The sequence below is a fragment of the Suillus bovinus genome, assembly GCF_016758785.1.
Source record: "Suillus bovinus strain UH-Sbo-P2 chromosome Unknown EDB93scaffold_367, whole genome shotgun sequence".
NCBI classification, from domain to species: domain Eukaryota; kingdom Fungi; phylum Basidiomycota; class Agaricomycetes; order Boletales; family Suillaceae; genus Suillus; species Suillus bovinus.
The window spans coordinates 1-15,023 of record NW_024542423.1 but is presented as its reverse complement, the minus strand read 5'-3'; the positions used below and the strand labels follow the sequence as shown (position 1 = coordinate 15,023).

The 15,023-nt window shown below is 46.1% G+C and overlaps 1 protein-coding gene across 1 annotated transcript; it reads right to left on the bottom strand.

Moving 5' to 3' along the window:
• Nucleotides 1-12,230: 12,230 nt before the first annotated feature.
• EDB93DRAFT_1258733 (uncharacterized protein) lies at nt 12,231-13,818 on the bottom strand (the record flags this gene model as incomplete). Its single annotated transcript, XM_041454138.1, has 5 exons — nt 12,231-12,740; nt 12,820-12,951; nt 13,009-13,269; nt 13,331-13,693; nt 13,744-13,818. 5 exons carry the CDS (start codon nt 13,816-13,818, stop codon nt 12,231-12,233), a joined length of 1,341 nt encoding a protein of 446 aa, XP_041300561.1.
• Nucleotides 13,819-15,023: the final 1,205 nt, after the last annotated feature.

Here is a 15,023-nt window from a genome sequence, read left to right as displayed (position 1 = left end):
TTCCCCCCGCATCCCTTCATGCCTCTGTAAGTTGGCGCCGTCGGGTTGGATGATATCTTCTGACGTCATTGCCAGCGGCTGGTTTCCGGGCCTTATATCTATGTGCGTGATCAAGGATTTATTTCTGATATGTATGGCTCATGGCAGATATGAGTAGTTGACAGGCGAGGATTCATACCAAATTGCGATAATGGGCGTGCAGGGGCTGCGGGTGGAGATCGTAAGCGACGCCCCTCCGCCACCTGATGAACCACCGTAAGTTTGGTGCCGTGATCATGAATTAGTCTAAGCTAACTGTGTCATAGGCCACCACCGTAAGTACACTTTGAGTCAGCCATACACTACTTGAGATGTCTTCAGTCCGCCGCCAGTCACGGAAATGCCTGCTACGTTCAATCTGGAGCTCGTGCCCGGCCAACACGTGGTCCTAGAAACAACCGTTGCTTCTGCTGATGACGTCGATATGGCCCGCATGGAAGACGGTACCGGTTGTCGATGGCCAGTTCTGGGGCAAGCTGAACATAGTGCATGACGGCGGCCTCACAACTGTCGACTTCACAGGCACCCGTATACATCAACCTGACGTCCACCCGACATGCTGTTCGATTCGCGTGTATGAGTAAACTCACGACCGCTGCCAAGCCTTCTTCTGTCAAATGTCACCTGAGCATCCTTTCACCCGCACAGCAGTATTGCGATGTCATTCTCTCAGTCAACCCGCTATGGAGGCTTGAACTTACATGGCCTCCTGCGCAACCAGTTAACGAAACCAAAGTGAAATATTTTCTACGTGTTCACCCTGGTGGTGCGCTCGAGCATTTTGAGAGTGAGATGGTTACGACGTCGTTATATTACGAAGCTGTGTAAGTGCAATGCCTCTCATCCCTGGATCATTGATCCTGATAATATGCAGACCAGACCCAACGATGGTCGACCCTAATGATTTTATTGCACCCCGAAACGGATACGCTATGACTTTCCGAGATTTTGTGCCCCACCTTATGAGCGTCCTAGACCAGCTAGGCATGTCCATGCATGCGCGAACCAACTTCATCAAGTACGCTCTATGCCATTCGTCTGATATGGGCTGACACTGACACTGACGTACGCAGTAACAACATCTCTGCATTTTCAGCCCACAAAAACATTGCCTACCGCTTCCTCTCCCCTTCGAAGATCGCAGCCGCAATTGACATTTCAGTTACCTCTGACCCCTGCGTCTTTACGCGCCTATTTCTTATCTTCCGCGGGTTATCGGACGACGATGTGGGACTGTTTGCAGGTGCAGGCGAGAAGGAAGCGAATTCGGTCAACTGGAGGGAGATTGTGGGTTGGAGCGAGAATTCGAAGGACACGACTCAGTTTAGGCTTCTTGAAACTTCTGTGTTTGAAGTTACCTAGGAGGGGGATATACCTTTGAGCCGAGGTGAATAACCGATCTTCCCACCTCCAGGCGTGTCCCTCATTTCTTCGGTGATTCTTTGTTGCTCGTCAGGGATTAGCACTCTTCTTTTTTGCGACGCCCACTTTTTTGAAACATCTCCGCATTTGATATCTTAGAACATTGTCGGGCTATACCATCGCTGTCCTGCACATGCTTTCTTGTCATGTCCGCAACTATTATATCTATTCGATATCTGCTCTTCCTGCGCAACTTCATATTTATCTGGTCTTGCATCATTTTGACGACCCTGGCTTTTCTGCAGTTTCCTTTAGCGATTTCTCTTCATGATATGTTGTATGCGCAATTTCTGTACCGTAGTCGATATTGAAATTGTAGGTGATCCAAGAGACAGGGGCCGTGGTGCAAATACGCGTGACCGTGACGTCACGCGGACGCGTCTGTATTGGTCTCACCGATCTTGTCTTCAATTACTTACCTATCAATGTCCGAGTTAACAGCATAGTAAGTTCACTTCATTTTTGTGTACAGCCCCGTGATAAGTATCCAACTCAAGTGAACTTGAGCGTGAAGCCAACATCGTGCGCAACCGCGCGCTCCTTGAGGAGCTTGATCTCAAGGATGCCGTCACTCAACTCGGCATTCCGCTCAAGCCCAAGCCTGCCACCAGAACGAGAGCGAAGCCTATCCAACCTGCGAAGACAGTGAAACGAGCGCGCGAAGTTGTAGAGGCGCCTCGTAGGCAGAGTGCACGTCTCAAGAAAGAGGTCGTGGATCCAAATGAAACTGCTGCCCAGAAGAAGCAGCGGGAGGTGAGCGCCAGTATGACTGCAGTCTTTCAGCATTTATCATTGATCACGTTGCAGGAAGAACAAAAGAAAAGACGCCAAATCGAAGAGCAAGAACGCCTCGAGGCTGAGGAGAAAGCTCGTCTTGCAAAACGCCCCAGACATCAAGAACTGGATCTTACTACGTTAGGGGAAAAACTAGAGGAGCCAGAACTCAGCTCACTCCGATCGTCTTTGCAAGCTGTCACAAATGTCCCATTACCAAAACGCACCGCAGATGCGGATGCATTTGTATTCGATGAAGACCGGAAGGATGAAGATGAAGTCAAAGAATTGAGAGAAAAACTTCAGAAGCTGAGGGTAGTGTCTCGTGCCAAGGTGACTGTAGACAGAGTCTACAGCGCTGCCTACCACCCTGATGCTACCAAGGATCTAGTGTTCTTTGGAGGTAAGGTGCCATGATCAAGTTATTGGCAAGTCGCTGACATACAAACATGCATGTAGACAAGCACGGTCAAATTGGAATATGGGATGCCAGAGCTCCCGTAGATGAGGTTGAAGATGAAGACGGCGACATCTCTGCAGACCATAGAGAGGGCGGGAAACATTGGCGCCTCCAGTGTCACTGGCCAGCTTCTTCGACATCGTCAATATCTTCCCTAAAATTCGACCCGGTTGATGCGCATAGTGTAAAGACCTAATTTTTTCATGGAATATATGCACTAAAAACATTTCTATAGCTATTTACGACCTCATACGATGGCACAATACGCCGATTTTCTTTCGTCTCTGGGATTTCGCAAGAGATATTCTCTTCAGAATACCTCATCACAAGCATAGACCTTCCAGTCGGTGGCCACGAAATGTGGATATCCGACGATTCCGGCGGCCTTACCCACCTTGATCTCAGGGAACCCAAAGACAAAGCCTGTTGGTATGGTCTGTCAACTGCAAAAATTGGCACCGTTAGCATTAACCCGACAAGTCCGCATTTCTTGCTCACGGCGTCGAACAGCCGTGAATTGAAGTAAGATATGATTATCATCTATACCTTGTCTTCTTTTCTCAACAGTGGATTTCCAAGGGTGTGGGACAGCAGGAAGCTACAGAATTTGACCTCCACAACTGGCCCATATCAACTCAGCCAAAACACTGTTGAAGACTTGGCCCATTCAAAGAAAGGAAAGGGTGTTGTTCGCGGTATATTCCAACATGGAAAATCGGTGAGCTCAGCATATTGGGACCCGAGAGGGAGAAGCATCGTCAGTACGAGCTATGACGATGTAATCAGATGTAGGTGATATATATGTCAGCATCAAGACAAACTGACGGGTTTACAGTATGGGATTTGGATGTTGCGAAGTACAGTTCATCACCCGCTTTCCCCTCCTTCACGCCATTCCGCGGGATGAAACACAACTGTCAGACAGTAAGGACCAGCCCCATCATCGTACTCCTTTCTCCTTTATTGACACTTCCCAGGGCAAATGGGTGACTATCCTTCGTGCGGTCTGGAATCCCAACCCAGACGTGTTCCCCCACTTCACAGTCAGTAATTTTTTACAACTGGGCGCAGCCTATCGTCCGACTAATGGCGTTGCAGATCGGGAATATGAATCACACTGTGGACATATATTCATGCAAGGTACTCACCCACACATTAGCTGGACCCGTTTGGCTGGCTCTGACATTTTGAATTTTAGGGACACTTGATTGCAAGACTCAAAGACAGTCGGTAGGTGATTTGAGTTCTGGTTGACCGTAACTAACTTTATCATCTCAGAATTACTGCTACACAAGCTGTAACATGTTCCCACCCAAGCGTTGTCGAAAGATGTGCAACAGGAAACGCAAGTGGGCGTTGTGTACTCTGGGCACCACCAGATGTAGAGTGACAGTATCTAGTTCACACCGTTGTATGCCATTTACTCCTTTTATAGCACCTAGGTGAATCAATTCTGTCACTGCAAATGGTGAAAAGCCCATCTGCCCTGGGGTTACGAATATCGGGAAGTGTCTAACCATTTGGGTTTCAAAGAGATGTCTCACAGTCGCCTACTTCAGTAACTCGTAAGGCATCTAAAGTTGAAGGCAGGCGTTGTGCCAGGCTTCAGAAGGCGTCAATGTAGGCCCTTTTTACTCCCGACTTTCTCCTCTTTGCACCTCCCTCAAGGACTATCACAGAAACGAACACCCGAAGCTGCCCGACACTTGTATGTACTCGAATAATCTTCTGCGTCAGGTTTCATATCTCTCACACAAAAGACACCTATGGTTATTCCTTTTCTCGATCTCCTCTATCCATGCCGGCCATCAGCGGGACGGATTGCGCTACAGACTGTTACAGGGTGCTACAGAGTGCTTTGTAGCACTCTGTAGCAAATTACGTTTCCCTGATAGGCTGGTGGATGCTAATAGGTTCTTAAGGGAAAACGGGTACGGCGAGCTGGGACACTGAGCGAGTCCAATAGACCCACTGTTGCTCTCGATTTAATGCCATTCAACTGTTACCCTGGTTGCGGCATAATCTTGAAAATTGACGATTTCCCGACAGCAACTCTCAGATTCTGTCGTGTGGATGCGATTGTCACGCGGAGGTAAAACAACGTTGTGGGTTGTGCTCGAATAATGTATGCGTAAGACCACACTGGACAAAATCACGAGACACTGTTACAGTAGGAAATATAAGGCGGTATATCAATCGACGATTTGGGGTGCTGGTTTGAAAGGCTGATCTTATCAAACAGTGAATGGTAATTGCTGAGTGCCGAATGTTAAATGTCAAACCCTGGTCAATTGAGGCCTCAGATACCAGTAATTCGACTCGTTAGGCAATGTACGTATTGTGAGATGAGCTGCTCAGAAAGCACTAGGTGCCCAGCCCCAAGAACTATGGCACGATCCTGGCCATGCTGAAAAAATGTCTTATTTTCAGAACGAAACAGAATGTATCTTGATCTTGTTGATGCATGATGCTCAACGTATTGTCAAACTCAACTCAATAAATTTTCGCTCAACTGTTCTCAACAATAGTGGGTATCGTCTAAGATCTCCCTAACATGTACTATTATCGCGTTCGCTAAGTCTTCAAGGCAGGATTTCTGTTCACTGCATTGGTATGTCCATAACAGCTTAATAGGTGTGTCAGCATCGTGGTGTCAGCTGATGGTCAATAGTACTTGCCGCGCTTCTTGTCATCGCCGTCGTAGGTAGTAGTGAAGGAAATACCAGCAGCCTCGTCTTCGGCTGGATAGGTATGTCAGCATTGTATTTTTAACTGACAGTCAATGGTACTTGCCGCGCTTCTGGTCATCGCCGTCGTAGGTAGTAGTGAAGGAAATCCCAGCAGCCTCGTCTTCGGCTGGATAGGTATGTCAGCATTGTATTTTTAACTGACAGTCAATGGTACTTGCCGCGCTTCTGGTCATCGCCGTCGTAGGTAGTAGTGAAGGAAATCCCAGCAACCTCGCCTTCGGCTGGATAGGTATGTCAACATTGTAGTTTGAACTGACGGTTAATGGTACTTACCGCGCTTCTGGTCATCGCCGTCGTAGGTAGTGGTGAAGGAAATCCCAGCAGCTGCGTCTTCGGCTAGATAGGTATGTCAGCATTGTAGTTTAACTGACGGTCGATGATACTTGCCACGGGCCACATTCTCGCGCTTGGCTACGGCTGCATGTTATGTTAACGACTATAATGCTACTGACATCATGAATACTCGCAGTGTCCCGTAATCTCCCCTGACATGGGGTATGCGGCTGCCAGAGCCACCATGGAGGCAAGTGCATTGAGCAGGAAGAAACGCTGCATGTTTGAGGTTGAGAGGTGTAAAGTTTACAGTTCAGAGCCTTGTCAGTGCATACCTCAAAAATCAGGCATCCTTCTTATACCTTGTTGTAGGTGCGCTCAACCAGTCAGACCTCGCTGGAATACGACGTGGCACGATATGATGATGATAACTGTGAATTGAATCCAAATGGGTTTTTGCTATGAATGACTTGGACTTGGATTCATGAAACATACGCCACCTCATGAGTTGCCAGCTCGTGACTCATGGTTGCATGACGGACAAAGCTGTAACAGCACTGTCTGACGGGTAATATGCAATCGTTTGACTGGCGGCAGAAAATTGAGAAGAGGATATATATTAATTCATAGTACATAATCACAAACATCTGTCACCAACTGTGATGTTTGACCTTGTAGAGGAAAGAACATGGCCTAAATTTCACGCACCAGTGTGTAATGGGGAAAACACATGAACATCGCTCAAACACCAACGCGAAGGGAACGTGGAGCAAAAGCTGATAGTGAAGCTAGATCCAACATAGTTGAGACAAAGTAGAGCTGATCACCTGTAAATTGACGAGCTGGAAGAAGCAGATGGTCCAGCACAGGCCGACAAATCTGGCACCGCCACGACGCCACGACGCCACCCAAACCAAGGACGACCCAGGTAGCAGCATCATCTGCTATCATCCCAGGCCCAAAGCGGGAACGGACCACACGGGGGATGGAGGACTGAGTACTCGACGTCCGGAGGAGGAAAATTTGAGCATTTCTGAGCCGCAGACGAGCTCCAGCAGCTGCTGCTGGGTGATGTGGCAACTTGAGGTGAGCCAAATTCACGCACCAGGGAAGTTGAGGGAACATGACGGATGGACTGCAAATTTCCCACACTAGGACCGTCAATTTACCGTCTGGATGCAGCTGATGCTTTGGCGGAGGACGTGTCTTTTGGGATAACCACTGATGGAATTTGTCGGAAATTCCTAATTTAGATTTCAACGCCTTGCAACGCGTTTCAATGCCCAAATGCAGAGCGTGTCTTTAAATAGGTTTCTATAATAGAGTCGTTATTTTCAATGACGGTTGCAATGAATGCTGAGTCATGACAATTACGACCACAGCATTGCATCACGTGGTAATCACAACTAGGGGTCGGAGTTGCCGACTATTTACCTTGCTCCGGCTTCGCCCGAGTTTTCTCGTCCCCAATTTTATTATTTTTCAACTACTTGTCACCGACGTTGATCTTGCTCTGGTAACTCTTATTTTAACATTCATGGCATCAAACTGAATATGAAAGCACATCAATTGTCAGAAGTATTGAAGAGTTCAAATACACTGACTCCTAGTGATGTTCCGGCCCGGCTTAGGCTCGGCTTCGAAGGGCTTAGGCTCACAAAAATTCAGAGCCTAGGCCGTGAGCCCAAGCCAGCCCAAAGCCGGGGCTTAAGCCCAACCAGGCCGCGGCTTTTCGCAGCCAACAGACAGCTCAAGACCACTGTAGCATTAGGCAGCATAATTACAATATATCTAGTAAATGTCCGTCTCAGTGTCCGACACGTCCTCAGATCATCACCCAAAAGCAGAATGTCCCAACCTTCTTCGTCATCACCAGTCTCTTCTACTTCCACTTCTTCATCATCGTCGTCCAGGTGCTCCAACTCAACGAGAGACGATGGCGCAGGCTCACGGAACAGAAGATCGTGTCATAGTGCACATTTAAGACACTGGAGTGCTTTGATGATGTCGGCCTTAAGCCGGTTGCGTCGTTTGGTGATGGTGATACCACCTTGTGAGAACACCCTCTCACTGGAGACCGACAATGACATAATGGCCAGATAATCCCATGCAAGTGAAGCCCAAATGGGGTACCTCTGTGCATTTATCTTAAGTAGTAAGATTATCATTAGCGTGAAATTTTTGAGTAGCGAAAAAAATACGTACACCCCACCATTGAATGGTAGACATGCCAGATGGTGGAGCTGCTTCAACTGTCTTCGAGGTAGGCCAAAAATTCAGCCTGCCATGGTCTTGTCGGGTCACCAATTGAAGTAGGCACTGGGTTGGCCGATGAATCATCCTTGGAGTCACTGAGGACTTTGCGAATTAACTTCTTGAGACTGCCAGTTCTGCTGGGCTTAGTTGTGTGTTGTGACGTCGATGATGTCACTTGGTTCAGCTGAAGATACCGCGCTTTGAACTAGTTGTAGCACATTCAGATTAAGTTGATAAAATAAAAAAGATGACTCACCACTGTCTCCGCAGTAGAAAGCACATCATCATGCAGATCCTCTGGCCAATGCTTCGTGAAATATGACATTTTCCCTGTGGGGTTGAGTACTGAAGTGCAAATGTCAGACTCACAGTCGTTCATGAAAAAATAATCAACATACACATTGACAATACATACACAGCAGAGTGTGTCGTCTTCTCGTAATACTCATCTACTTTGGCAGCTGCATCTTTGAGCGTGGGAGCAAACTTCGCATATTTTGGCCTTTCTGCGCGTGATGACCAAGCCTTGTGAAGAGTTTCGAGTGCCTGGGATTGCAAGGTGTAAGGTTGAACCTCGTTCAGATGAGAAAGCTTGTTGGGCCACGTCAGCATACTAAAAAACCAAGATAAGTAGAAAGCTTCAAATAAATAGAAAATAGTGTACCAAGAGAAGATCGGCAAACTGCCCAACATGTGTCCATTCAACGTTTGACAGCTGCAAAAAGTCAATCTTCGCACGTCTAGCTAAATCACGCTCTTGACGACCCATCTCATATACAAACGTGTCACATGTGTTCCTTATTCATCTCTGCACGGTTGAGCATAATATAAGTGGAGGACCACCAAACCTTCATGTCGATTAACAGTTGCGTTGGCTGGGACACACCTCCCTTGGTTTGAACATTCTGGTACAGCTCCTTTTGTTTTGCAGAGGAACGTTCCTTAATGCAAATGCTACGAATGAGGCCAATTTCATCTCGATTGGACGGCTCGTGCACTTTCGGATCATGGGGGTTGTAATGAGGGGATTTGCTGTATGAGCTGATCAAGGTCTGTGTCGCAATGTTGATAATGTGGGCTAGGCAGCTATTAGATTTGTCAGAGAGCAATTTTGTTAAGTAAGAAGTGATAATCGAACATACTTTATTTTCCGCTGGCAGCCAGGGAAACTCCTTATCATATTTGGCCTCGTATAGCCTTGTGAATTCCTGTAGGGTGGTGCCATTGTTCGTGGCATTGTCACAAGTGACATGTCCAAGCTAGTGTGATTTATGAGACTAATGAATATACTTGCAGTAAACCTAACTTACCTTGTGCGTGGCACCAACACGATCGAGGATTTTAAACAAAGCACCACCGAGACGCTTGCCTGTGTGGGCATTATTGACTTGAGTGAATCCGAGCAGCGCACTTTCGAGTTCCCATTGCATAGTAGTCTTCTCTTCGATCCAGTGTCCTGTGACAGCAAAGTAACCATCAGTATTTTCGGCCTGCCATGCGTCACAGGTAGTATTGATGGTGCCCTTGACAGTGGCACCCTACATAGGTCCACATTAGTCAAGTAGATAGAGCAATATCATAAAATTTACTTACATTGAGTTTGCTCCTGAGCCCCGTAAGATGAGTTTTGAAGGTTCTTATTATCTCCGCACGAGTTGCCTTCCTGCCTGGAATTTTGACGCTGTTGGTTGCGCGAGCCGCGATGTCGATCATTTCTTTGAACTTTGGATGTTTGAGTGCTTGAATTGGCTAGATAAATAGACATTAATTCAGTTCAATCATAAGAGAAATGTAGTACCTGATCAGTGGACATGAGCCACTCGATTGCAGCCTGTTTGAACAACCTATCCATATATGAAACCACTCATTCGGCAAGCTTCCACTCAGTCAGATGTGCATTAATACTCTGTGCACGGCATTTTCCTTGCGGGCCTTAACGTCGCCAGGAAGCATCGACTCAAACAAATGTTCTTTGGCCCATTTCCAATATTTGGCAGAGAACTTTGCCTCAGCGTGACAACGGAGGGTAGATATTTCATTAACAAGAATACATTCTTTCCTATTGAGCATGCATCAGCGTGTGAGTACAACTACAAATCAGCAGACCTACGGGCATGTTTTGCACTTCCTGTGCTTTTTCACCTTTCTGTTTGCCCCTGCATGATCAAAGGTAGCACCGAAAAATTTGTTGATGTCAGCAGTTTTGGCCTCTCGTGTCGACGCTGGTTCTGTGAGAGATTGAATGTCAATGTCAATTAGAATACCGTCAGCGTCAACTAATTCTGGTTCAGTTGGGACAACAGCCAATTTGCGCTGCTTTCGAGGCTTGGGATTAGTACGTGCGTTTTCATGCTTGTCATTGCCAGATTCTCTGTCAGAGTCTTCATAAGAGTCTTCAGGGTGCACCCTTTTGCGGGGGTCGACAGCAGATGATGCTGATGGTATGGGAGAGGTGCATGGAGGTTCCGCAATTTCAGGTGGAGGATGAAGTGGCAGCCCGCTTAGCAGCCTCTGCAGCGTGGAAGTCATGAATTGCCTTGGTTTGGGATGGCAGTGCTGCCTTCTCCACATGTTGAAGAAGGGCCGCTGTAGGTTTGGTTTTGCATACAGGATGCGCAACACGGTGCTCAGTTTCTGTGCTCATCATAGGTAGGTAGCAGGTAGTTGGGATATTAGAGGGACATGTACCAACATAAATCAATTGAAAGATATTGGGTGGACAATCACACTTGCGAAGGTGAAGCACATAAGGCTTCAAAATTACCAAAAATATTGGCTTGTGCAGTTGAGATCTAGTTTGCCGATGGCAGAGTGAGTTATGTTGAGCTCACAAAGCACAAGACATAGCGCTGGCAGCTCACCGTGGCTTTTGCGTAGCAACACACAAGAGAAAAGGCATCAAAGGAGGGTAAATTGCTGGATATGTTGGACAGAGTAGGCTTTTCGACTGCAATGTGAGTAATGTCGACCAACTGAAGCACAAATAAGACATGGCAATTCACTGTGACATATGGACCGTCGAAGCTGATAAGAATGATAGAAGTCAGAAGGTCGAAAAGACAAAAATAGAGTCAGAAAATGTACCTCTGGTGAGGCTTCTATGGCAGTGCCACTGAACATGCCTAAGCCACGGCTTAGGCTGCCAGGCTCAGGCTTTTTGAAATTCAAGCCCAGGCCCAAGCCTTTCTCAGGCCGTGACTTAGGCCTAGGCTGGGCCCGGCTTATTTGGGCCCAGCTTGGGCCGGCCTAGGGCCTCAAGCTGAGCTGTGCACATCACTACTGACTCCATGGCAGTTTAGATAGTAAATCTGAAATTTAGGGGCGGGGATGCCAGGGAGTCGAAAAGTCGAACTTTGAAATATTTTTTTTTCACATGGACTACATGCTTATGTTAGCACATATTTACCAACATGTGAACATGACCTTGCAGGAGCAAGGTAATTGCTATCATCGTCACAACAGTCGTTGCAAGTTCATTGAAATGGACAGGTTAAATCTTGCAATTGCAATGCAGTTGTAGAAATCATATTATAACACCAGTATACTTCTTTGTGAGATGAATTGCAATTTATTCAATTTAGTAGTAATACAGGATGCAACTATTTAATTGTAATAATCAAAGTATTAGGACTCAATGATGCATAATTTTGCCAAACCTTGATCCTGCGGCCTGAATGTTGAGACTATTAGCCTATCTGTAAGACAAAAATAACAGAGAGAAAACATACCTTGGTAATGCTGGCAAACTTATTAGAAGGCGGCGGTAGCTGCTGCAGTAATAATAATAATAGGATGGTCCATTGACAGGAGGTCCAGGAAAAAATGCGAAGTTGGGGGCGACGATCGAAACAACATTGATTTGGGGGCAGCGAAGCCAACAAAAGTTCTCAGATCCAGAGGATAGTGAACAGTGGGGGTGGATGCTGCATTCAGAAGGAAGTCTAGTAAGTGGTGCGACAATGGGAGAAGCAATTCTGAATTGATGTACTGACAATGTGTTGATAATATTCTCATAGTATGATTAATAGTGGGGGAGAAAGAGGATTCGAAGTCTAATTGTGCACTATTAGAGTGTTTTGTTAGGGCTCTGATATTGTGGGACTTCAATATTTAATAATTGTTAATTCAGGTGGGCAAGGATCAAGATGTAAATGATAGAGCTAAAGAATGATTGAATGAGCATGAAAATTTAAACATAGTAAGTGTAGGAGTGGATGATTGAGAATAGTGTCAGGGATAACAATGACGTATTACTATCATTTGCAAGACCGACAAGTTGTGCAAGAAGTTGCTTCGGGAGCTGGTGCAGCCTTCCTCCCCCTAGTTTTCATCTGTCCTTGTCCACTAGCGCTACCTCCTGCATCCTGCATCACCTCAGCAACATGTAGATCGACATCGGTAGCCTCTGGTAGTGCTTCAGGTTGGGAATTCCTCACAGTGGTGCTTAGGGTGGCAGCAGCTGGATCAGCAACTGGAAGTGTTGCAGATGTCAGAGCCAAAAGGTTGGATTGATCATCTGAATCACTATCGGACATGTCCAGTGCTGCTAGTGCACGATCGATGGCATCTGTATGATCTTCTTGTTCAGCTGAATTGATGGTGGGTCCTTTTGCGGCCTTGAAGACATAGCAATTGATATTAGCAACAATGGATAGGATGCGCCTCGTTGACCATTTCACAATGAGAATCTTCTTGTAGTTGTAGAACAGATTCTTATAATTGATATTCGACTTCTTCCCAAGGCCAGAGCTTGAGAACTCGGTGTCCTGGCGAAAGTAAAAATATGGCCTGCAACAACACACGAATACTGAGGCTCAAGTCGTCAATGATGGTAACATGACTTACAATAACTACTGCCAATGCAATTGATCCTGGTGTGATTTGGCAGACACTCCACTTAAGAGAGTTGGTATGTGCACCACCACCACTTGAGCCTTGGTGGAGTGAGGAAACACCACACAACGAAGCTTTGAGAATCTGGGTAATAAAGTTGCACTCAGTAAGATAGATCATCAATACAATAGTAAGACTTACTCGTGCTAATAGCTCCCAGTTTCTGAACACCATCTTCAATGATTTGTCTTCCTTCAATCCTGGAAACAACACTGGCAGAAAAGGCTTGTATGTCTGGTTTGTAGCAGATGTCACCCCAAGGAGCTGTTGTATTTCAGGGATAGCAGCTCTCTCGAAGCCGGGATTGGTGAAATACTTTGACGGAAGGTCAAAGATATCACCAGCAACACCACAAAGTTTCTTGATTTTGTTTGCATGGGCATCAGGAATACTTTTCAGTACCTAAGTCAAGAACATTGTAGCGTCAGTGACATGACAAGTCCAGAAATAACAAGCTACATACCAGATCACTGAAATAAGAACTTTCCATCATCTTGTGCAATGATTCAGGGAAGTGTTGGTAAAGCTCGTCTAAGAAGGCAGAGTCCTGTGTTGCTGCAGTCATATATTGGTCAGGACTATTGAATAGAGTCGGAGATTCTGGAAGCTTTGAGTTGAGAAGATTGCCACTAGGAAACATCTCGACCATCATGCCATACTTACGGGCATAGATGGTGATGATATCTTCATGTGCGCTAAGTTCATGCTGAGTGTCCGCACACCATTTTTGTTTGGGCTTCTCAGCATGTAAAGTCTTGTTTTCTTCTTTGATAGACCTATTCTCTTCCTGAAGCCGCTGCATTTGAACCTGCAGCACTCTAAGTGTCTGAAATGAATCAAGTCAGTAAATTTTTCGACAAGCGAATCATGTCTTACCTCTAGTAGCTCCCCTTTAGAAGCGCTGGGTCCTGGAATAGAGATGTGACTAGGATTGCCCCCCCCCCCAATCATTGAAGTCACTGTCTGAGTCTGTGTGTGACTGTGTAATGTGCGACATGTGTGTCCCGAATCGCTTTGGACAAGGATATCGTTGGATGGGGAAGCAACACAAAATTAGTCAACTAATACAACACTTTAAATAATACTACACTTACCTCGTGCATGCTCAACGTAATATCACCCACAGCAGCTGTACACATCAATAGTTGTAATAGAAACCTTGAAATGTTCTAATGACCTGCTAATCAAGACATATTGGTTAGCGCTCCATCAATTATAACTTTGTAAGCATTGAAATGCATACCACGAGTAATAGAACGTGCACAAACACTGCTGACATACCAATACATCAATGCATGTAATATGCCTCAATGGTGCCTGCCGTCTGGTAGTCAATGACAAGACTAATATCCTACATATGTTACGACTGGGATAGTTCTGCTGTTGCCGGTCAAGATAGACCTGTCGGGCGAACAGTTCGTCGGCCTTCCTAATACAAGGAAGGTTTCTGTGGTTCCTACTGCACGAGCCGCGGCTTCTATGCAGGATCAGCGGCGAGTGGTTTTAGCACTTCTACCGCAATCAAGGGTTTCAGGCTAAGACAGTGAGTGACTGTCTTAGAATCAGGGTTCAGGCTACTAAGGGTGGAGACCTTAGTAGATCAGGTTTCAAGGGGAAAACCCAGTAGATTAAGTTAAGGAATACATCTATGGTACATGGGGTTTATATAGGTAAAATGGAGCGGAGTTGCCGCGACAAGAAAGGTAACAGAGATAGGAAAAAGAGTACAACCTATCAAGATAGCAAAGATAGGTGAAACTGTCATGCGGCGCAAGATAGTCTCTATGTTACAATCAAGATAGAAGAGAAGTGCGGACAGCCCGCTTGATAAGAGAATAGCCGAGTCTAGATGAGTCTAGAGTCGGCAGCATGGTTACAAGAAAAGAAAAATGAAATAGGCGTAAATGTTATTGTAACAACATATAAATACCGCATCCAGCAAGATTCAATGTGAAAATGAGGATGTCAGTGTCACTGGAACGTAATGGCTGCAGTGAGGCCTCATGCTTCTCATGTCTTTCCGGAGGGCAGTGCGGCTGTGGACCACTAAATTAAAGTAGGAATGTCAGTAACCATCTGTGAAAATGACAAATGAACATACCCTGGCTATGTCTGAATCGTCTCTAAGCGTGATATAATGGCTCGGCCTGCTATCA